Raw genomic sequence first — 24897 nt, 5'->3', positions numbered from 1 at the left:
ACATGAAAAGCTCACAGTAAATGGTTGTGGTTATAGTTTTTAAATAATCAAATGAAAAAATTTACAAAATAAAAATTTTAAAAAGAGTATAGTTGTTTTCCATCTCTCCTGAAGACAGAAAGAAATAAAGTAGACTTCAACTCGAGCAGAATTGTTTCATATGTGGTGAAGGAAGTTCTATAAGATACTGGCAGTCTCACTGATGTATTTTGCCTTGTCTTTGAAAACAAGACAACTACAACATAATATTTATCCTGAATATGGAGTATATCAAGACAGGCCTAGTTTTAAACAGATCTCTTCTTGCCATAAATAACGTTCCAAACTGACCAGGAAGTAACAGAAATTAGTCAAATCTTTGGGCTCACAGACTACTCACAGATCCAAACAAACAAAAACTCTTACTGAAATAGAGTTGGCCCCCGAGCAAAATAGAGTTCTCTAACAGGTTTTGCATAATTGCTCTACTTTTTCAAGTTATTGTTCTCTGATATTGACTGAAAAGGATTGGAAATGACTGAGAAGAATTGGAAATAAGAATTTATTTGACTACCTTGAGTCTGGCTTTGTGGTGAATGGGAATGAAGGGTGATAAAGTTGCAGTAAACAATTAAAGGTCCTTTGTTCAAGGTATTCTTTGAGACTCCTTACATTATTGCAGATGCGAGCACATGTCAACTCAAGGTGGTTCCTCTTCCAAAAGAACATAGAGAGATTTCTTCATGCTATTATGCCATCTACTTTTATCCCTCTTTACACCATGGTAAGGTCTGGATTTAAGAATTTTCCTCATTTTAATCTTCTGTTTAGCCATTAGAGAATACACAAGAATACTTTTTAAATTTTCTTACAGGTCACCTTTTCCAGAATAAGATACCATGAGGCGGTGCTGCGTTGGCATTGGCAAAAAAAGGTTGGAACAGATTACACTTAATTTTAATCTGATGTGTTGAAGCTCACAGTGTTATGGTTATGTTTACCTCAGGCAAATATGGAAATAATGTGACATACACTAGATGTTTGCCTTCCAAATTCAAAAATGTCTTAGAAACACAGGTGGCAGAATGCCTAATGAACAAAATTACAAAGAAGGGGCAATCCCTGAGGAGAAGAAATTCAAAAAAGAAATTGATGCTAATATTTCTAAACTTTCTACTTTATTTTAGCAATGTGACCTTTTACTTTTATTTAGCAATTGACGTTTGCTTCATGCAATACTCCTATGGGTTTAATTTACAAAATTGGACAGAATCAAATCACTTATAAAACACAGTCTAATTCTAGTGTAATGCTATTCCACATTAATTTTGGGCAGTTGACTCACAGATGCCATTAAATGGAGATTCAGATTCCTGATCTTCCACTGTGGAAACTTTACAACTTCACTCACTAAACAAATAGTATGTAAACATTGAGCTGGGCATGGTGATGAACATAAAGCAGCCCCTACCTTTTGCATAGCTCAGAGACTAGTGGGGGAAATGGACACCTGCAGTGAAGAGGCACTGCCCTAGTGGAGAATGGGCATGGGCATAGAGAGGGGGGCGTGGAGGTTGAAGAAACCTCCCACACATTCAGAATGGGAATGCCAAGTATTTCAGTGGACCTGGAAGAAGCACATATGTGTGAAAATGGCTAGAGGTGGAGCTGGAATAGTAAGTAGGACCTGAAACATCTTGAATATTATTTTGAGGGAAACAGGAAGACAAAGGCAGTGTGGATTTTAGAAAGACTTAGAGGCTAGATTGGAAGGAATCAAGATTTATTCATACAGAGGTGAATAAAATAAGGTCCCTGCCCTCAAGGAACTAAAAGTCCAAAGGGGAAAGAGACAGTGACAGGCAGTTAGAATGAAGGACAATAAGTGCAGTGAAAGAGACCAGGATGATACGAGAGTGCACACACCCAGACTAGACTGAGCCTCAGCTCGTGTGATTGATAGACTGTAGGTGGTGAAGGTGCACGTTTAAGTCTTTGAATGTGTGTCTTCCAAGTCACAGAGGCCACTGAACCCATCACTCTTCTCAGGGACACTTTGTGCAGGGTCTGAGCAATGACTGAATCATTTGTGGCTTCTTTCAAGACAGAGTTAACAGTTCTTTGTTTTTTCAGCTGTGAATTTTTTTTATGGCTGGACAAAGGCTAACTGTTAAGAATTCTTTATACAGAACACATAGATTCAGGAGTTTCTGGGAAGAGAGGGAGGAGGGAGACAGGGAGGCAGGAAGCTCCAAATTCTTGACCTTGACCTTGCCAGGTATTGCAGGACTTCACCTAGTGGTCATGCAATTACATCACCGTTTCAGTTTAAAGAACAAAGAGGAAATTGTATAAAACGTCATTTAAAAATGAAGTCTACTTGCAATATTTTAATCACTGTACAAATAAAGTGAAAGTTCTCGCTCTTTTTTACAGGTGATACACAAAGGACTCTTTTTCTTTGGAACACTGATAGTTGTCAGTGGTACTTACCTACTTATGCGCTGCAAGTCACTGAGACCCCTGGACTACTTGAGAAGACCATGGGATTGGGTCACTTACTTCCAGAATACAGGGCATGTCTCCCTGTAAACTCCCTGGAGTCACTAGAACAAATTCCCAATGTCATTAGCAAGTGATAAAACGATCCTGAAGTAGCAAATATTAGATTTCTCTGTAAACAAAACAGGATTAAAATCATGTTTCCATCATCATATTTAATTCACTAATAGAAGATATTTATCAGCTTATAGTTAAATTCAATGTAGAATTTCTCTGTGAGCTCATTGAAATTATTGAAAAAATAACCCACCACCTTAAGTAAAACTCAGCTTCCCCACAGCACTATGCTTAGGTCAGATCATTCTAAATATAAAAGTGCAGTGACTAAGATCTCTTTCACTTCTCAAAAAGTAAGGCCCTAGAGACCTCAAGGAAGTCACTGATAACCCTTTTCTTTAAAGGACATAATAGAAGTCATGATAGGATTGACTTAACACCTGGGACTAAAAGTCACAATTTGCCTAATATATTAACTGCATTTTTCATTACCTGGATGGAACTTACCTAAGCACAGGGCTCAGATTTCCTTGCTAAAACTAGAAGTATAAATGAGGGGTTGGGGGGCTTTTGAGAGAGTTCAAAATGAATTGATTTTATTTCCCAGTCTTCAAAAGGCAACATTACCTTCTGAGGATTTTTTTTTAAAGGCTATTAAAGCCACACTAAGTGAAGGATAGGAAGAGCTTTATTTATAAACTAAATATCTATATCTATATAAAATAAATATCTATATACATAAAAGAGTGGAAAGGAAACAAGGGGAGACGATTTTCATAGAAATATGAAGCTGTATTTTATTTTATTGTATTTTATTTCAGAAGCAATTTACTAACATTCTTGAACTATATGCTGCAAAACTAGCAACAAACTTGATGTTTAAATGTTCATTTAGTGAAACTTTTTCTTACTTCTTCCTTCTTCAATAGGCCAACTGAATCATTTAGAAGCCTTTCAAATGTGATTAATTATGAAGATGCAACACTAGTAGAACAGTCATGTAAGAAATAAAAATTAGGAAATAAAATGTTTCACTTTCTTTCCTATATTGTCAAGGAAATTCTTGAGTCCTAATAATCCATGTTTAGACTAAATAATGATTCATGGAAAAATGGTCTCTTCACTAACACTGACCACTATTTATCCAGTGTATTGATTGAAGAGCAATAAAGATCATATATTTTTATTTAATATTCACATTTTGTGAATACAGTTTTACACTTATTTTCATCTCTCTTCAAATGTAGGTTTGTTTGGATTTTGCTGGAACTCCTTTTCTAAATCTATCAATAGAATTCTTGGCAAAATTGTGGGAAATTACTAGGAGAGGCTAATCCTGCCATGTTCATATTTGAAATGAAATAGATGCAGACACCTATCTGCCATTAACATCAGCTTCACCATGTACATCCTCTGCTAATATAAGATTACCAATAAACCTTGACCACCTTGACATTCTATTTTCTTTCCTGTGTTTCTTTCTAATGGTATCTTCTAGAGCCTGCTCAGCAGCACATTGGTCTGAAGCTCCTCTTTATCATATTATACATAGAGCAATAGTCTTTTTTTGCACATAAAGTTAAGGAATTGATTTTCTTTTTCATCCTGGAATTGTCTCTTTGATAAATTTGATTGAGCAAACATTTGACATGACACTGAATAGGACCCAACACTACAGAAAATTCAAGATTTTCTAGCTATTTCACACAAGTGCATGAGACAAAGTTATTTTAAGAGCTAAGTATTTTTGAGAAATATGTTATGTGCCTTGGAAAATACAGTTTTTTAGAAATATACATTTGAAGTGAAAACTTCCAATATGTTAGAAGTTGATGGTGCCTGATGCCCACCTTGTGCCACAAGTGGTTTTTCATTATACAAAGCACCCACTGAATTAAAAGAATTTGTCTTGCTCATTTACTCCCTGAGGTCAGAGAGCAATTCAGATTTCCTGTTGGACCACAAAAGTTCTGTTGATATTACATAGAATGGGGATTCCAAAACAGTCCTTATAATGGTAGTCTAAAAGTGGTATCTGATTTAAAGCCCCATCTTTCATTATAATTATTCTTTCCTATAAAGGACAAACTTGGATTACATTGACCTATGACGGTTCTGTCACTGTCAACTGATAGTAATTCATCATTAGTGATGATAAAAATGGTGGAAGAACAGTTAAAAGTCACTTTTTTCTTTGGTCTGTCCCTATCTTTTTTTTTTTTTTTTTTATTGCGGTACGTGGGCCCCTCACTGCCGTGGCCTCTCCCGTTGCAGAGCACAGGCTCCGGACGCGCAGGCTCAGCGGCCATGGCTCACGGGCCCAGCCGCTCCGCGGCATGTGGGATCCTCCGGGACCGGGCACGAACCCCCGTCCCCTGCATCGGCAGGCAGACCCCCAACCACTGCGCCACCAGGGAAGCCCGATCTGTCCCTATCTTTCTGTGACATCACAATGAGTTGAATTTGCATTTCACTCCCAACTGCTGGTAGGTCTTTAGCTGGTCACTGGCATCTCAGCAGTCGGAAACATAGGAGCTGCAAAAGGGCTCTTCGAAACTGGGCAGGGAGAAAATAAAGTTGAATATTAAGTAAAAGTTTGGATTGACATTCAAGAAAATTAGGTAAATTTAATTTGGGTTGTTCTTTTTTATTTGTTGGCTGATGTGGAGTTAGGTGGTAATGCTCAGATCTACTTAAGCCTGGAGTTTAATGTCTTTTATTTATTATAATTCTTATTAACTTTACCACATAGGTCTCTTTCAATACCTTATAATAGCCATAGATTCAAGTTGCATGAATCTTCCATGCAGGCAGCTAGATGTGTTTCCTTAAGGGATTTTGAACATTAATTCATTCCATAAATATTCAATGAGCCCCTATGAGGTGAGGAAATTTGTGCTACAATCTCGGAATATTGTGGGCAGCAGAGACAGACAAGGCCCTTCCTGGTAGAGTTTACAGCTTGGTGTACTCACTAATGTTCCTTTAATTAGGTTAAGATTTTTTTTTTTTTTTTTGGATCAAGATTACAGATCAGTTGGTGAAAATATACAACAGCAGACCAGGTTCAAATCCAGGCACCAACACGTCCTGAAGCAAACAGGTCCTTTAACTTCTCTGAACCTATCTCATAATCCATAAATAAGATACTATTAGTGCCTATTTCATGGAGTTTTGTAAAGATAATTGATACAATCTGCATAGTGCAGTAAGAATTTTAAATAAATTATTAACTTTGATTGTAGTTATTATTACTAAACATAAAAGGTTTTCTGATGTGTTAAATACTGATTTTAATAGAATTTTACCTAACAAGTGCAAACCTCCATTGGTAGGTCTTAGAATTGTTATTATTTTCTCTGGGAATATTCTACATTTCTTCCTGAACCCTCTACTTTCCTGTTAAATGCTTGATTTAGGTTTTTATCATTGAAGCTGCTATGAATAATCTCTATAAAAATATTATATTTTCCAACAACCCCACCAACATGGTGAAAACGATCAGTTAATTACAAAGCTTACCTTTCTGATCATGAAGATATAAATAACTGGATTATACACAGTGTTTGATTTAGCAAAGAGATATCAAACAGTAGATATTATTGTAGGAGTGAATAGGTGTCCATAACCATTAAACACCAAGAAACAAATCACAATATAAGGCACCCAAAAGACCAGAAAGGCAAATATCATGAAAAAGCACATTTTGGCCAGTTTCTTTTCATATCTTAAAATCTTGAACATTTGAATTGTCTGAAGATCTTCAACAAAACAGAGCTGCAGAAAGGAGAAGGAAAATAAAGGGGTGAAAATGAAAAAATCATTTTTGTTCATTGTTTTCATAATAGATATTCAGGCACAATTCTTGGCCCCACCTTAATGGAAAGAGAACTGAATAGGACCTTGGGAGGCTGGCATCTGATCCAGGACCTGCAGCTGGACCCAGCCCTTAAACTCTCTGGGCCTCAGTCTCCTCACCTTAACATAATATATTGAACTAAATAGTCTCTTAGGTCCTTCAACGGTTTTTAATGTTTTCTAATTTGCTTAAAGAAGAAGAAAATGAACTATTTTGCCTAGATCTTCAAGTCGCTAAAAGACAGCCTGAAAGAGCCATCATAGGGACTTCCCTGGTGGTCCAGTGGTTAAGAATCCACCTTCCAATGCAGGGGATGTGGGTTCGATCCTTGATTGGGGAACTAAGATCCCTCATGCCACTGGCAACTAAGCCCTCACACTGTAACTACTGAGTTTGTGTGCTCTAGAGCCCAAGCCCAAGAGAGAGACTGCATGCCACAATGAAAGCTTCTGCATGCTGCAATGAAGATCCCATGTGCTGCAACTAAGACCCAACACAGCCAAATAAATAAATAAATATTTTAAAAGTCATGATAAATTGGAAAAAAAAATTCTCCATAATTCTGGAATATCTTTTATCTAGAGTATAATCCTCAAATTCTCAAACCAGGCAGCAAATGTGATGTCAGTAGTTCTACATGTTAAAGCCTACAGCTGGTCTTGATGAAAACTTAAGTCCTAAATAAATTCTTCCTGGAAACTACTGTAACTTCCACTTTACAGCTAATGACTATAAAGTGGGGTTTTGATGAGCAATTTGCTTGGGTTTGTTTCATCAGTGACTCAGCTGCAGAGGATAGAGCTCGGTAAAACCCAGATAGCCCACTTCCTCTAAAATCAGCGTTTTAGAGAACTTTTTACTCCTAGTTTTACTCCTAGTTTGTGCCCACTAAAAGTATTTAGGCATAATGGCCTATAGTCTGAAAGTTCTTTGACTTTCTCAGATAAAAACTCTTTAGAAGTATAACGGGGAATAGCGAATCTGACTCCATATTAGATCTGTTTCTTTTCCTTTAACCTTTGTATTCTACTGCTTTTGCTACAAGTTAATCACTAAAGGGATGCTGCCAATAGCTGAAAGTATACATAATGGTCCATATCCAGAACACTGCCCCCATGCCTGAATGTTAAATCAAAATACCTTTGTTCAGCTCACAACATCCTGATGCAGCACACCTGTCAAATGGCTGCAGGAAAGAAGAAATTAACATATCCCTTCCCAGAGTCTGGCTGAAATCAGGAAATATTTGCAACAACTTATGGCCTTTTTACTTTACCTCCTCACCTCCCCCCTCTTTGTTCTGTAAAATAAACTAGCATCCAGACCCAAACAACAAGATGGTTCTCTAGGACATTAGTCTGCCATCTTCTCAGACTCCTGGCTTTCCAAATAAAGCCATTAATTCCTTGCCCCAAAGACTTGTCTCCCAATTTATTGGCCTGTCATATGGCTGGCAGAACAATCTTGGACTTGGTAACAGAAGTTCCTCCTATTATTGTGATAAACATGTTATTAAGAATAGGGGGAGAATATTCCTGTACATCAAAAGTATATTCATAAATAAAATGGATATTTCTGACATCTTAAGAAGCTAATTTTGCTACAAAAATACAAATGCTTTATATATTGATATAAGAAAAGGTATCTGGCATACCACTGATACTTAATATATAATTTTAACCTGGGAAATTTATTGCATTTCAACAAACTGTAAGTGCTCCTTTTATTTTTAACATTATCATAAAAGTTAAGGAAAAATTTTCTGAAGAAATCTGTTAAAACATGTGCTTATAGTATTTAAAAATATATTTGAATTGATATATCTAAATCACTGATATCATCTAAACTTTATTTAAGAAACTATATTCTTACTAAATTATGTATTCATATTGACAGAGAATAGAAGAAAACATAGATAATTAAAATGGTTGATTTTTTTTCTAGAGTAGAGGAAATGTGTGTATGGTAGTGAGTGTTAAATTTCTGGTGCTATTATTATCTGTGTGTGCTATTCTATTTTAAAAGAAACTATTTTATTTAAAGTGATAGGATATTATTCTATTTTCAGAACAGGATTTTGGTGGGGGGAGGATTTTTCCCTAGAGATTTTAAGAAGGTTGTGGAGTTCTAGTAAAAACTTTAGATTTGGAATTAAAAGATCTGGGTTCATATTCCAGATTCACCACTTTTGCTCCTTGTGTGATGTTGAGCAAGTCAATGACCTTCCCTAAGAGTAAAGATTAAAGGAGGTTAAAATGTGTAACTTACTAAACAGAAGTTGAGTCCCAGTTCCACACATATGACTTTATGGGATTGTTTTTGAGATTATTTATTTATATTTGAATTATATTTGAAACAACCATACTTATTCATATGCACTTTTATGATAATATAGGATATTAGGAATCATGATTTTTGACTCCTTAGAGTTTCAATTAACTAGTAATACACCACATGTCAATGATCTGTGCCCCAAGCCCCCACTATCTAGGGCCCAACAATTTTATCTGTACCACTTTCTGGACAATGTCAGTCCCCATCATTTCTCACCACATATCAAAGCAGAGAACTCATTCTGGAATTACATTCATACTGGAGAAATTAATTGAAGAAAATATTGGTTTATGCTTCCCCAGTTCCTCTGGTATAAGGAAAAGATCTGACTAATGTTTCAGATTATTTGGGTTTGTATATGTGACATTTTCATGTTTATTTTTCATTTATCTCTTTTTGGCTTCTTTGTTTCATCATTCTCTATTCCTTTACTCTGCTCATTCAACATTTTCCAAATAAAGAGCTCTACTTTATGTCTTGCCCCCTTTATCCAATCATTTGAGGATAGTTTTCAAAATTGCTATGGATGAAACAAAAGTATTGATACATGCACAAATTTGTCCTAAAGGAGGGACAACTTAAGACAAACTCCCCAGAATTACCTCTAATGGTGTAATGGCAACGCCTAGTGCTTGGTGATTCAGACACCTGTAGGTTTTTCAAAGACTTTACTGTGAGTCCTTATTCTCAAAGGAGTAACTATGTCTCTATTGCTATTACAAATAACCTCTCTGGATAAGGAAATAGAAGCAATTCCTTGCACCAAGCTTTGTGTTGAGTTTATAACACAGTCAGTAGTCAAATCTCTTTGTACTTTCACCACTCCCCTTTCCTATGCCCTCTGTAAATTTTTTCCAAAAATAGTCACTGGTCCCTATTGCATGTAGGTACTGTTCCAGCTATAGGTGAAAAAATAAATAAGAGTGGGTCTCTTCTCTTGAGGAATTCACTCTTTGGTGAGGGTGACAGGCACATAAATATACTGCTTCCATAGGTGATAACATGCCATGAGGGAGGTGAGGGAGGGCTATGGGAATATGCAGGGGGGGTAACAAATTCAGAAGTAGATAAGAGGAAACAGATCCTGATCTCAGCCTTCTGAGGTGAGGAGGAGTTTAGACAAGGAGGAGAGACAGAATGTTAAGGCAAGGAGGCAAGAATGTTAAGGCAAGTGTTAAGGCAAAGAGGTAAAAGAACATGTCAATTTCTGGGGACAAGAAATACTGTAGTTGACTGAAGCTTGAGGTGGCAAGAGGGAGGGAATGTAAAAAAATGAGACTGGACAGGTAGATGAGAGATGGCCACACAGGACCTGATAGTCAGTTCAGGGGCCTTATTTTTAATCATGAGAGCAATGGAAACCTTAAAGTATTTTAGGCTGGGTAGTGACATAAGAAAATTTTCATTTGAGAACAATTAATCTAGTGGCAGTATAAATAGAATGAATTAGAGGAAGACAAGAATAAAGAAAGGAAACTAAGATCCTTTTGAATTGAGTCTGGCAGGCAAAAAAAATTGAGAGGACAAAATAGATATATGGAAAAATATTTGAGGTTCGATAGATAAAAATTGATAATTGTTTGGGTGTGAGGGAGACATGGATGAAGAATAATCAAAGATTACTCCTTAGTTTCTGGCTTAGGTAGATAGGAGTGATGACCATTCACTAAGAGAGGGAATGGAGGAGTAGAGACTTGGAGGGAAAGATGACCAATTCATCTTCACACATGTTGAATTTGACAAGTCTGTGGACTATCCACATGGAGGTATTCAATAGGCAATTGACTATGAGTGTCTGATAGAGGTCAGAAGAACAACCTGGATCAGAAGTAGAGATTTCAAAGTCACCATGCTATTGTTAGAAGGAAAATACTGCCAATATATGAGATTGCCCATGTCTATTGTGTAGTATTGAGACAGGCTGGGACCCAGGACCCAGGACCCTTTGCTGCAGTGCTTGCACCTGGACACACATCTCCTCAAGCAGCAAAATACAAAGAAACAATAAGGGACTAAAATTGTGTGCATGTGCAGTTGGGGTAAATTATGGACAATGAGATACAAAAAGACCAAAAATCCAACTGCTACTTCTGAACAGCTGGGAGCAAAAGCAGGGTGTCAAGAGCAAAAGCACGACCTCTGCACACAACACCACCAAAGGGGTGGGCAAACCACCTAAACCACACCTTTGACCCATCCCTGGGCCCACTCCTACCCTCACCCCATATAAATAAACAGATGGTCCCACCTCAGGGAGCGAGCCAGGGAACTTATTACTTGTTTTTGCTCCTCCCTGCTGCAGCAGGGACCCCAATAAAGCCTTGCCTGAATTTCTTATCTGGCCTCTGATCAATTTCTATTGATTAAGTAAGGCCAAGAACCCTGGTCAGTAACAGTATGAGATGAGAGCTAAGCATAGAATGCTGGGGAGGCCCAAGGAAAAGAAGCCTTTGAAGGAGACATGAGACAATGGGGCCCAGAGAGTCAACAACAAAGATAAAAGAGAATGGGGTCCTAGAAACACTGAGAGCAGAAACTCACAATTAAGTAGAAGCTGTCAACAATGCCACAAGTCTAAATGCCACAGATGCCAGAAAAAAAAAAAGAAACTGAAATGTGTCCATTGGCTCTAACATTTGAGAGATCATCAATGACCTTAATGAGGTTGTTTCTGTGAGAGTGTGGTAGAAGAAGGAATCACCAATTTGCAATGGGTTGAGGAATAAATATGTGAATTTACTAAACTACAGACTCTCTGAGGCAGTGGCTATATCTTATTTACTGTGTATCCTTAGAGATTAGTAATTGCCTTTGCTTGGACTTCCATAACAAAATACTGAGTGGCTTAAACAATAGAAACTTATTTCTCACAGACATGGAGACTGGGACGTCTAAGATCAAGATGCCAGTAAGGTAGGTTTCATTGTGAGGCCTCTTTTCTTGGCTTGTAGATAGCCAAATTCCCTCTATGTTCTCCTATCAGTGGAGAGAGAGTGAGAGCTCTGCTCTCTCTTTCTCTTCTTATAAGGGCACTAATCTCATCATGAGGGCCCCACCCTCGTGATCCCATTCTCATATATCCTTAAGTACCTACCAAAGGCCCCATCTCCTATACCATCACATTGAATGTTGGGGAGACAACAAATATTCAGCCCATAACAGTAAATAATTGGTACATTTTAGATGCTCAATAAATATTGGTCAAATGAATGCTTATTGAGTGATGATGTAGCACCAAAAGGCACCAATGGTTCTTTGAGTTAGCAGTGATGTGGCGAGAAATAAAGTGATAACTAGAGGGAGTTGAGAGTATATTTTGCTTTTAAATTAAATTAGTATGGTTATATGCTACAGATAAAGAGCCAGTACTGAGGGAGAGATTGAATATATGAGTAAAATAGAAAATTATTACTTGAGAGAGGTCCCTGAGGCAGAGAATGAGGTAGGGAAGAAAACAAGAATCTAGGATCTGTTTGGTCCTGAGAGACCTGTCCCATTCCCTTGCAACTGAAGAGAGGGATATAAGAATGAGTGGGGGCATTTGGCACCACTGGGGCTCCTGTGATCCAAGCAGACATACCACCTCTGTGCCTGGTCCTCACAGGGGCAGACCCAAGGGTTCCAAGGCAGCCTCAGGACCAGACTCCTGTGGGTGGACCACACACAGAGGTGGGGATAAAACTAAAGCTGGACGTGGTGACTAAGGAAGAAGATCAAAAATCTTTCCATCAGCTGTACAAGCTGCAGATTAAATCCCCATGATCAGCTAGGTAGACCCACCGTCTATGGAATATCTGAGTAGACAATGAGTGTTCCCACAAATGAAAATGGTCTAGCCCTCACAGCTGTGGACTTTTGGGGTAAGCACACGCAAGAATTGGGCTAGATCAGAGGCTGAGTGGTCCCCACAGGGCCCACAGCAGATCCAGAGACCAGCCCAGAGGCATGGGAGAGCCTCTTTGGGAGGTGGAGGTGGGCTGTGGCTCATGTAATGTGCAAGGACACTTACAGTGGAGACCCCAGGGAAACATAATTATTACTATTAATTTTATTATGTTTCGATTCGTTCTGTTGCTGGTTCTAGCTTTTGTTTGTTTGTTTGTTTTTGTTTGTTTGTTTATTTGGTGGTGGTGTTTTAGGGTTTTTTTTCTTTTTTTAATTTAGTCTCTTGGGATCTCCGTGTTTCATAACATACTTAAAAAAATTTTTTTTATACATTTCTATTTTTACTTTGCTTTTCTGTGGTTCTGTGTTCTTTTCCCTTATTTTTTCTTCTTCTTTTTCTTCAATATATATATGTATATATATTTTTTAAATATTTCCATTTCTAGTTTGCTTTTCTGTTGTCCTGTGATGTTTCCCTTTTTATTTCATTTTATTATTATATTTTAAAATCATTTTTATTGGTTTGTTCTGTTTCCTTGCTTCATTCTTCAGTTGGCACACTGCTTTGGTTTTGTTTTTAGGTTATGTGTTTCTGTTAGCTTTAATCTTAATTTTTTGATTTCGTTTTTGAGCTCTTCTATTTGTCTGGTTGTTCTCTTGCTTTCTGTTTTATTTGGCTCTGTGTTTGTTTCTTTTATGTGTGTGCATTTCCTTGCCTCTGTTTTTTTGTTTGTTTGATTTTGTTTTAACCATTTCTCGGGGGTTTTGTTTGTCCTTTTTTTTTCTTTAATTTTGCATTTTATTTTATTTTTTTTAATATTTCTGTTTCTACATTGCTTTTCTGTTGATCTGTCTTCTTTCCCCTTTCTCTTTTTCCTTTCTTTTTTTTTTAAATCATTTTTGTTTGGGCTTCCCTGGTGGCGCAGTGGTTGAGAGTCTGCCTGCTGATGCAGGGGACGCAGGTTCGTGCCCCAGTCTGGGAGGATCCCGCATGCTGTGGAGCGGCTGGGCCCATGAGCCATGACCACTGAGCCTGAACGTCTGGAGCCTGTGCTCCGCAACAGGAGAGGCCACAACAGTAAGAGGCCCGCATACCGCAAAAAAAAAAAAATCTGTTTTGTTGGTTTGTTTTGTTTCTTTGCTTCATTCTTCAGTTGGCACTCTGCTTTGCTTTTGTTTTTTGGTTTTGTGTTTTTGTCAGCTTTCTTCTTAATTGCTCCATTTTGTGCCTGTGTTCTTTTGTTTGTCTGCTTGTTCTCTTGCTTTTTGATTTATTTGGTTCTGTTTTTGTTTCTTTTGTGTGTGTGCATGTTTCCTTGTTTCTGTTTCTGTTTCTGTTTGTTTTATTTTACTTTTCACCATTTGTCTGGGGTTTTGTTAGTCTTTTGTTTTTTTAATTACCTTTATTGTCGGGACGAGTGACTTGTGGAGTCTTGGTCCCTTGACCAGAATTCGGGCCTGAGGCTCTAGGATGGGAGCACCGAGTCCAGGATGCTGGACCACTAGAGAATTCCCAGTCCCAGGGAAGGTTAATTACTGAGAGCTCTCACAGAGGCCTCTATCTGAATCCAAGACCCAGCTCCAACCAACAGCCAGCAGCTCCCAGCAATGGACGTCTCACACCAAACAACAAACAAGACAGGAACACAAGCCCACCCATCTTCACACAGGCTACCTAAAGTCATACTAAGCTCATAGACACACCAAAACACATCACCTGACATGGCCCTACTCATCAGAGGGAAAAGACTCAACTCCACCCATCAGAACATAGGCACTTCCCTCCCATCAGGAAGCCCACAAGACAACAGACCAACCCCACTACCAAGGGCAGAGAACTGAAGCAAGAGGAGCTATTTACAACCCTGCAGCCTAGGGAAAGGAGACCTCAAATACTGTAAGTTAAACAAAATGAGAAGACAGCGAAATATCTTACAGGTAAAGGAGCATGATAAAACCCCACAAGACCAAATAAATGAAGAGGAAATAGGCAAACTACCTGAAAAGAATTCAGAGTGATGATAGTAAAGATGATCCAAAATCTCAGAAATATAATAGAGAAAATACAAGAAACGTTTAAAAAGGAACTAGAAGAAACTAAAGAACAAACAAACAGTAATGAACAACACAATAACTATAATTTAAAATACTCTAGAATGAATCAATGGCAGAATAACTGAGGCAGAAGAACAGATAAGTGAGATGGAAGATAAAATGGTGGAAATAACTGCCACATAGCAGAATAAAGAAAAAAGAATGAAAAGAATGGAGGACAGTCAGAGATCTCTGGGACAACATTAAGTGTGCCAACATTATAGGTGTTCCAGAAGAAGAAGAAAAAAAGAAAAGGTCTGAGAAAATACTCGAAGAGATTAGAGTTGGAAACTTCCCCAACATGGGAAGGAAAATAGTTAATCAAGTCCAGGAAGCACAGAGAGCCCCATACAAGATAAATCCAAGGAGTAACATGATGAGACACATATTAATCAAACTAACAAATATTAAACACAAAGAAAAAATATTAAAAGCAGCAAGGGAAAAGCAACAATAACATATAAAGGTATCCCCATAAGGTTAACAGCTGATCTTTCAGAAGAAATTCAACTGGCCAGAAGGGAGTGGCAAGATATATTTAAAGTGATGAAAGGGAAAAACCTACAACCAAGATTACTTTAGCCAGCAAGAATCTCATTCAAATTACTCAGCCATAAAAAGGAATGAAATTGAGTCATTTGTAGAGATGTGGATGGATCTAGCGACTGTAATACAGAACGATGTAAGTCAGAAAGAGAAAAACAAATATTGTATATTAATGCATATATGTGGAACCTAGGAAAATGTTACAGATGAACCAGTGTGCAGGGCAGAAATAGACACAGATTTAGAGAACAAATGTATGGACACCAAGCGGGGAAAGTGGTGGGGGTGGGGGTGGTGGTAGGATGAACTGGGAGATTGGGATTGACATATATACACTAATATGTATAAAATAGATAACAAATAAGAACCTGATGTATAATAAATAAATTAAGTTAAATTAAAAATTAAAAAAAAAGAATCTCAGATTCTACAGAGAAATCAAAAGCTTTAAGGAAAAGCAAAAGTTCAGAGAATTCAGCACCACGAAACCAGCTGTACCACAAATGCTAAAGGAACTTCTCTAGGCAGGAAACACAAAAGAAGGAAAAGACTTACAAAAACAAACCCCAAACAATTAAGAAAATGGTAATTGGAACATACATATCAATAATTACCTTAAATGTAAATGGATTAAATGCCCCAACCAAAAGATACAGACTGGCTGAATGGATACAAAAACAAGACTTGCATATAGGCTGTCTACAAGAAACCCACTTCAGACCTAGGGACACATACAGTCTGAAAGTGAGGGATGGAAAAAGACATTCCATGCAAATGCAAATCAAAAGAAAGCTGAAGTATCAATACTTGTATCAGACAAAATAGACTTTAAAATAAAGATTATTACAAGAGACAAGGAAAGACACTATATAATGATCAAGGGATCAATCCATGTAGAAGATATAACAGTTGTAAATATCTATGCATCCAACATAGGAGCACCTCAATACATAAGGCAAATGCTAACAGCCATAAAAGGGAAAATCAACAGTAACACAATAATACTAGGCAGCTTTAACATCCCACCTACACCAATGGACATATCATCCAAACACAAAATAAATAAGGAAACACAAGCTTTGAATGACACAGTAGACCAGATGGACTTGATTGATATTTATAGGACATTCCATCCAAAAATAACAGAATACAGTCTCTTCTCAACTGCACATGGAACATTCTCCAGGAAACATCATATCTTGGGTCACAAATGAAGCCTCAGGAAATTTAAGAAAATTGAAATCATATCAAGCATCTTTTCCAACCACAATGCTGTGAGACTAGATATCAATTACAAGAAAAAAAAACTGTAAAAAATCCAAGCACATGGAGGCTAAACAATATGCTACTAAACAACCAAGAGATGACTGAGGAAATCAGAAGATACCTAGAAAACATGACAATGAAAACATGATGACCCAAAACCTATAGGATGCAGCAAAAGCAGTTCTAAGAGGGAAGTTTATAGCAATACAATGTTACCTCAAGAAACAAGAAAAATCTGAAATAAAAAACCTTACCTTACACCTAAAGGAATTAGAGATAGAAGAACAGAACAAAACAAAACAATAAACCCCTCAAAATTAACAGAAGGAATCATAAAGATCAGATCAGAAATAAATGAAAAAGAAATGAAGGAAACAATAGTAAAGCTAGTTCTTTGAGAAGATAAACAAAATTGATAAACCATTAGCCAGACTCAACAGGAAAAAAAGGGAGAAGACTCAAATCAATAGAATTAGAAATGAAAAAGGAGAAGTAACAACTGACACCACAGAAATACAAAGGATCATGAGAGACTACTACAAGCAACTCTGTGCCAATAAAATGAACAACCTGGAAGAAATGGATAAATTCTTAGAAATGTACAACCTCCCAAGACTGAACCAGGAAGAAATAGAAAATATGTATATACCAATCACAAGTACTGAAATTGAAACTGTGATTAAAAATCTTCCATCAAACAAAAGCCCAGGACCAGATGGCTTCACAGGTGAATTCTATCAAGCATTTAGAGAAGAGCTAACACCTATCCTTCTCAAACTCTTCCAAAATATAGCAGAGGGAGGAACACTCCCAAACTCATTCTACGAGGCCACCATCACCTTGATACCAAAACCAGGTAAGGATGTCACAAAGAAAGAAAATTACAGACTAATAACACTGATGAACATAGTTGCAAAAATCCTCAATAAAATACTAGCAAACAGAATCCAACAGCACATTAAAGGGATCATACACCATGATCAAATGGGGTTTATCCCAGGAATGCAAGGATTCTTCAATATATGCAAAGAAATCAATGTGATACACTATATTAACAAACTGAAGGATTAAAAACTTATGATAATCTCAATAGATGCAGAAAAAGCTTTTGACAAAATTCACCACCGATTTATGATAAAAACTCTCCAGAAAGTGGTCATAGAGGGAACCTACCTCAACATAATAAAAGCCATATATGACAAACCAACAGCCAACATCATTCTCAGTGGTGAAAAACTGAAAGCATTTCCTCTAAGATCAGGAACAAGACAAGGGTGCCCACTCTAACCACTGTTATTCAACACAGTTTTCGAAGTTTTAGCCATGGCAATCAGAGAGGAAAAAGAAATAAAAGGAATACAAATTGGAAAAGAAGTAAAACTGTCACTGTTTGCAGATGACATGATACTATACATAGAGAATCCAAAAGATGCCACCAGATAATTGCTAGAGCTAATCAATGAATTTGGTAAAGTTGCAGGATACAAAATTAATGCACACAAATCTCTTGCATTCCTATACACTAATAATGAAAGAACAGAAAGACAAATTAAGGGAGCACTCCCATTTACCACTGCAACAAAAAGAATAAAATACCTAGAAATAAACCTACCTAAGGAGGTAAAAGACCTGCACTCCGAAAACTATAAGACACTGATGAAAGAAACCAAAGGTGACACAAACAGATGGAGAGATATACCATGTTCTTGGATTGGACGAATCAATATTGTGAAAATAAATATACTACCCAAAGCAATCTACAGATTCAATGCAATCCCTATCAAATTACCAATGCCATTTTTAACAGAACTAAAACAAAAAATCTTAAAACTTGCATGGAGACACAAAAGACTCCTAAGAGCCAAAGCAATATTGAGGGGGAAAAAAAATGGAGCTGGAGGAATCAGAGTCCCTGACTTCAGGCTATATGACAAAGCTACAGTAATCAAGACAATATGGTACTGGCACAAAAACAGAAATATAGATCAACGGAACAGGATAGAAAGTGCAGAGATAAATCCATGCATGTATGGTCATCTTATCTTTGACAAAGGAGGCAAGGATATACAATGGAGAAAAGACAGGCTCTTCAATAAGTGGGGCTGGGAAAACTGGACAGCTACATGTAAAAGAAAGAAATTAGAACACTTCTTAATACCATACAAAAATAAACTCAAAGTGGATTAAAGACCTAAATGTAAGACCAGACACTATAAAACTCTTAGAGGAAAACATAGATACAATACTTTATGACATAAATCATAGCAAGATCTTTTTTGACCTACCTCCTAGAGTAATGGAAATAAAATAAAAAATAAACAAATGGGACCTAATGAAACTTAAAAGCTTTTGCACAGCAAAGGAAACTATAAACGATGAAAAGACAACCCTCAGAATGGGAGAAAATATTTGCAAATGAAGCAACCAACAAGGGATTAATCTCCAAAATCCACAAGCACCTCATTCAGCTCAATATCAAAAAAAGAAACAACCCAATATAAAAATGGGTGGAAAACCTAAATAGACATTTCTCCAAAGAAGACATACAGATTGCCAACACATGAAAAGATGCTCAACATCACTAATTATTAGAGAAATTCAAATCAAAACCACAATGAGGCATCACCTCGCATTGGTCAGAATAGCCATCATCAAAAAATCTACAAACAATAAATGCTGGAGAGGGTGTGGAGAAAAGGGAACCCTCCTGTACTGTTGGTGGGAATGTAAGTTGGTGCAGCCACTATGGAGGACAGCATGGTAGTTCCTTAAAAAATTAAAAATAGGGCTTCCCTGGTGGTGCAGTGGTTGAGAGTCCGCCTGCCGATGCAGGGGACACGGGTTCGTGCCCCAGTCCGGGAGGATCCCACATGCCGCGGAGTGGCTGGGCCCGTGAGCCTTGGCCGCTGAGCCTGTGCGTCCGGAGCCTGTGCTCCGCAATGGGAGAGGCCACAGCAGTGAGAGGCCCACGTACCGCAAAAAAATAAAATAAAATTAAATTAAATTAAAAAAAAATAAAAATAGAACTACCATATGACTCAGCAATCCCACTACTGGGCATATACTCAGAGAAAACCATAATTCAAAAAGATACATGTACCACAATGTTCATTGCAACACTATTTACAATAGCCAGGACATGGAAGCAACCTAAATGTCCATTGACAGATGATTGGATAAAGAAGATATGGCACATATAGACAATGTAATATTACTCAGCCATAAAAAGGAACAAAACTGAATTATTTGTAATGAGGTGGATGGACCTAGAGTCTGTCATACAGAGTGAAGTATGTCAGAAAGAGAAAAACAAACACTGTATGCTAATGCACATACATGGAATCTAAAAAAACGGTACTGATGAACCTAGTGGCAGGGCTGGAATAAAGATGCAGTTGTAGAGAATGGACTTGAGGACACAACAGGGAAGGGGAAGCTGGGACGAAATGAGAGAGTAGTGCTGACATATATACACTACCAAATGTACAATGGATGGCTAGTGGGAAGCTGTTGCATAGCACAAGGAGATCAGCTCAGTGCTTTGTGATCACCTAGAGGGGTAGGATAGGGAGGGGAGGAGGGAGGTGCAAGAGGGTGGGGATATGGGGATATATGTATATGTATAGCTGATTCACCTTGTTTGTTGTACAGTGGAAACTAACACAACATTGTAAAGCAATTATACTCCAATAAATATATTTAAAAAAATAAAAAAAGAATGAGTAGGAACCTGGAAGTTTGTATAAAGGGAGGCAGAGGAATTTCTTGGTAATTGCTTTATTTTGCTAAACAAACAATAAGCATGACTTTTTGATAAGAATAAGGCAGGGAGGATAGAAGTCAAGAGAGTAAAATGAGAATTGAAGATTTGTAATAGCAATTGCATAGAGAGTGGACCATCTAGGGATCCGAAGATTGCTAGACACTGCTAAGAGGATATCTCACTGCTCGCTGAATATGGGTGCTGGGAATCCAATGTTTTTCTTCAATTTATTGTAGTTTGGCTACAGGCATGCAGAAAACAAAGAGACTGAATCAGGGATTTGATTTTTTTCAAAATGAATGTGCATAAAAAAGGTCGGAACATGAAAGTTGAGGATAATGGGGCATGATTTAAAATAATGCATGTGGCTAAGTGATTTAAAAGAGGTGAAAGCTAGAGGGGCTTGGAAGAGTGAGCAAGAGACTGGAGAATTTTGATGAGAGAAAAGAGTAGGAAGAAGCAGTGAGTAAGGAAAACGTACATGGTTGAAGTTAGAAACTGGAATATGAAGTGTGCCCCAGTCTGTTACTTCAGATGTCTTCTTGCTAGCACCTAACAGGAAACCTGCTGTGGTCAGTTCTTGTCCTTTATGACTCAAAACTGATTTCCAGACAAAATATCTGTACCATTCTCTAGTAGGTTTATGTGACTGTTGGATGAGTAAAATTATGGGAAGTGTGGAATTCCCTTTATTAGAGTTCTTAAATTCTAAGAATGCTTGAGGATGTAGGGTTTTTTTGGGTTGTTATTGATTTTGTCTGCCCAGAACCCCTTTCCTTCCTTTTTCTAGTTTAAAGAGTTATGAAGGGAGAGTAAATGCCACTCCTCATTCATCTTTTCAGAGAGTGACTCACAGTGCAAAATTTTATCAAGTGGGACGTCCCTTAGAGCTGTACCAGCTGTGGGGGAGAGTATGATTTTCTTTCACAGAAAATTTTCTACCCTGCACAGTTTGGAGGAGGGGCATTCATAGTCTTCAACTCACCTTTCAAATGGAATACAAAATATGGCCATAGCAATGAGCAATGACACCCACAGCTACCACCATGCAGCCAAGAAATAAGAAAAGCACAAAGGAGGAGTTGCTGGCGTCCTTGGATTTCCAAGCCACAGCACGGCCTAGTGCATGCACGTCCAGGATGTACCTGTGCCAGCCCAGGAGAGGTGCTCCTGACCACACCAGTGAGTATAGCCAGATGTAGGTAATGGCCCTCCAGGCCCAGGAAAAACTCATCACTCTGTTATGGATCATGCCAATATAACGTTCACAGGCCAGCATAGTTAGGGTGATAATGGAAACAATACCTGCAAGAAGAGAAAGTGGGACAGCATAGCATGGCACTGTGGGGTTGTGGGAGAAGACAGGCAGAACAGAGCAATACATTCTCTGCTGGCAATACCTTACAGAGTATCTGGAACCAACAAGGTGCTCTAAAAGCCAAAATATCTTAATAGAGATAATGCCTCATAGTCCCCAGGAAACTCAGTTGGAAACATATTTACTCATACAAGAAATTGTGGAATGGAAAATGGCTTGTGAGTTATAGCAGGACAAAAATAAAAGCTCTAAAATCAGTTCTAGCCCAATGGTACAGCTGCTGTGTTAAATTTTCTGCCAAAGAGAAACTCTAGAGCAGTTCAGGAAGAGTCACTAAAAAAAAGTCTCTTTTGGTTTTGACTTCTCTCAGGTATCTGACTCAGCTACAGAGATAAAGTCAAAGTGGGTTCCACACATGTGAACTGACCAAAGTGATGGTAAAATTACACAAGAGCTGTCCTAACCTACCTACTAGCAGTGTCAGCCTATGAACTTTCACATGCAAGACTGCTGACAGAGATGGAAGTCTTCTGTGCTCCCGTGTCTTCATCCATACTTTTATTTTGCAACAAATAGGCTTTAACAAGATTATTTATTTATTTCTCTGCCTCTCCCAAGAGAGCAATTTATTCACTTAATAAGCTCCTATTGAGCACCTGCTGTGTGCTGGGCACTTTGCCGACACTGGAGGTTCAATGATGATGGAGACTCAGAACTCCAGATGTCTGCAAGGGAGGCAGATGGGTTAAACAACTGTAAAACCATACAGGATATAAAGGTTACAATTCTGATATAATATATTGTGGGGATCCTAGAAAAAGGCACTGTGAACAAGGCAAGAGAAGCACATTCCAGAAGAATGAAGAATTATGCACTGAAATATGGAGGCATTAAAGGACACAAAATGGTCTAAAAATGAGGAGGATTCAAAGACACTGGGGCTCAGAGGATATAAAAGAAAGGTAAGGGCAGAAAGAGCAGATGAGGCCATAGTAAGAAAGACTTCTAATTTCTTGCTAAAGTTTTTTTGTTTGTTCCAATTTTTCTTTTCCTTTTTAACCTTTTCCTGTTCAAAATAGTAAATTATAAATCCATTACACTGTCATGCTTTTTAAGCATAGAAGTGACAATGGTTAAGTTCTCCTTTTCCTCCTCCTTTCTTTTTCTCTGAAAGGACAGTCACTGGAAACACAGTCCAGTGCATGGAGACCATCTTGCAGGCTATTGCAATAGTCCAGGCAAGATATGATGGAGCCTGAATTAGGATACCTTTATAGATATGAAAAGTGAAGTCTGTATTCCAGAGACATTTAGCAATTAATATCAACAGAATCCTTCAGCTTCTTGAATGTGAAGAGGGAGGAGGAGAAAGGAGTCAGGAATTACTTGGAGATTTCTAACCTGTCTGATGAGTAATGAGTAGTTAATGGAGATAAAAACTACTACAAATTGTATGAGTAGATATGGGGAGAAAATGAAATTGTGAGATCCCTAGAATACACTGGCATAAAAATTTGTCAAATGAGTGAATCAAGAGTGGTTCTAGGAAAAGTGACTCTGTTGGAGAATGAAAGTAAAACTCGTGTCATGAGAATGGGTAGGAGTGTGGGGGATAGGTTTTCAAGGGGTCTGGGAGTGAGTCCCAGCCCCCAACTAAGTAGCTTTCTAACTTTGGGCAATTCATAACATCTCTTTAGACCCCAGTTTTATTATTGTTTTTATAAAGTTGAAAATCCCTTCACATTACAAAGTTTTATAACTCTACAATTATAAAAGTGTGAAGTGAAGAGTTCCTAGACTTAGAAATCAATTGGCAGAAAGGAGTTAATATTCATTTATATCATGACAAATTTTTTGTTACAGGGACAATATTATTCCCAGTGTCTGATACATGTGCTAAATAAATGCTCATTGAATAAATGAGTGAGTATTTAGTAAATACGTAAGTGACTGGAAGATTAAGTTTTGGCATATGGTAGAAGGAAATACTTCAGAAAATAGTGATATAATAGCAAATAATGGATTTAAATTTAAATATAATAAGAAATTCTGGAGACAAGAAAAATATCAAGTTAGATATGTTGTCTTCAGAGCTAGCAAGCTATTTTCACCTTACTACATTTATTACTGAAAGACTGATATTATCTTTAACTGAGTATATTCATAGAAGAAAAACTAAAAATCTAGAGAGTGACATAATAAATTGACACTAATAAAATACTGTTGGTTTTATTTAATTTATGAAATTTCTTATTAAATATAACGACATTTAATTATATACTTGCCTTTAAATATTAAAACTTAGTTTGACCTTCAATTTCAGTTAATTTACCTTGAGTATGATTTAATTCTTTACAGTCAAGGAAACTTGTTGCAAATAATTATGTTGTAGGTTAGCAAATCTCAGTATACCTTACAGATCAATAAATGTGCTTTTATGGTTAAAACAATAAACTGGTATAATTGTAACTTTCATATATTCATTCATTTATTCATTAACTGCATATGTCAATCACGGCGCTAGAAAATTGATGTGAAGTGGTGAGTGAAACAAATGTTTTGTGGAACTTATTACAGTCCAGTGGGTAAAAGAGAAGAGATAATAACAAACCAAAAAGCAAAACAAGTAAATTAGTGAAGTGCTATGAAGGGACGAGACGGTGCAGAGATAGAGAATAATGTGAGGTGAGGCAGGAGAGGGCATAAAGGGAAAGGTGGACAGTGTGTCAGGAAAAACCTCATTGTGCTCAGAGCTGAAATAGGGAGCCAACATTGTGATGTCAGAACACAGGAGTTTACTGAATTTTCCCTTCTTATTATTTAGTTCAAAGCAATAAGAAATTTAAAAAATATAATATATTTTTTGAACATAACTGTGTCTTAGCAAGCACAATGGGCTTCAAGTCCTGAATTCAGTTGCTATTATTCAGTACCATGACCAGTTAGTACAGACCTAGAAAGAGCAAGCCTTGCATTCCTCAGGCCCTCCCAACAGCACGGGTATATATAAGTAGCAGGCCTAGTCACACTGACTTAGTCTTGGACGGTGACCCATTTGAACTGACCTAAACTACATCCCTTTGTTGTAAAATATATGTCAGCCTCTTTTTTTTTTACTAGCGAATTTCAATCCTGAGTCCAAATTACTTTCTATATTCTAATTCATTCCCAGATCACACCCCAGGAGGATGAAAATGCATGGATAGTCTTACAACTATGTTACATGTACTTTTAAACTGATGTTAAACTTAATTCTCTATTCCAGATGACACTATGGGCAGGAAAGGGGAAGAT

The 24897-nt window shown here is 37.5% G+C and overlaps 2 protein-coding genes across 2 annotated transcripts in view; one reads left to right on the top strand and one right to left on the bottom strand.

The window, feature by feature from the left end:
* Positions 1 to 2571, top strand: part of KMO (kynurenine 3-monooxygenase) — a gene marked incomplete at both ends in the record, with an annotated part of 54660 nt that extends 52089 nt beyond the window's left edge. Inside the window, 3 exons of the mRNA XM_079696661.1 lie at positions 662 to 763; positions 854 to 913; positions 2416 to 2571. Of these exons, the coding sequence (XP_079552787.1) occupies positions 662 to 763; positions 854 to 913; positions 2416 to 2571 (318 nt within the window). The remainder of the gene's footprint in view (positions 1 to 661; positions 764 to 853; positions 914 to 2415) is intronic.
* Positions 2572 to 4547: 1976 nt separating this feature from the next.
* Positions 4548 to 24897, bottom strand: part of OPN3 (opsin 3) — a gene marked incomplete at both ends in the record, with an annotated part of 59306 nt that continues 38956 nt past the window's right edge. Inside the window, 7 exon segments of the mRNA XM_079722260.1 lie at positions 4548 to 4737; positions 4964 to 5040; positions 5044 to 5094; positions 6061 to 6123; positions 6127 to 6315; positions 21271 to 21273; positions 21277 to 21590. Of these exon segments, the coding sequence (XP_079578386.1) occupies positions 4548 to 4737; positions 4964 to 5040; positions 5044 to 5094; positions 6061 to 6123; positions 6127 to 6315; positions 21271 to 21273; positions 21277 to 21590 (887 nt within the window).

The sequence above is a fragment of the Hyperoodon ampullatus genome (assembly GCF_949752795.1).
Source record: "Hyperoodon ampullatus genome assembly, chromosome: 2".
In the NCBI taxonomy this organism is placed as follows: Eukaryota; Metazoa; Chordata; class Mammalia; order Artiodactyla; family Ziphiidae; genus Hyperoodon; species Hyperoodon ampullatus.
The sequence above is the reverse complement of the archived record's forward strand: the minus strand, read 5'-3'. Positions and strand labels throughout refer to the sequence as shown.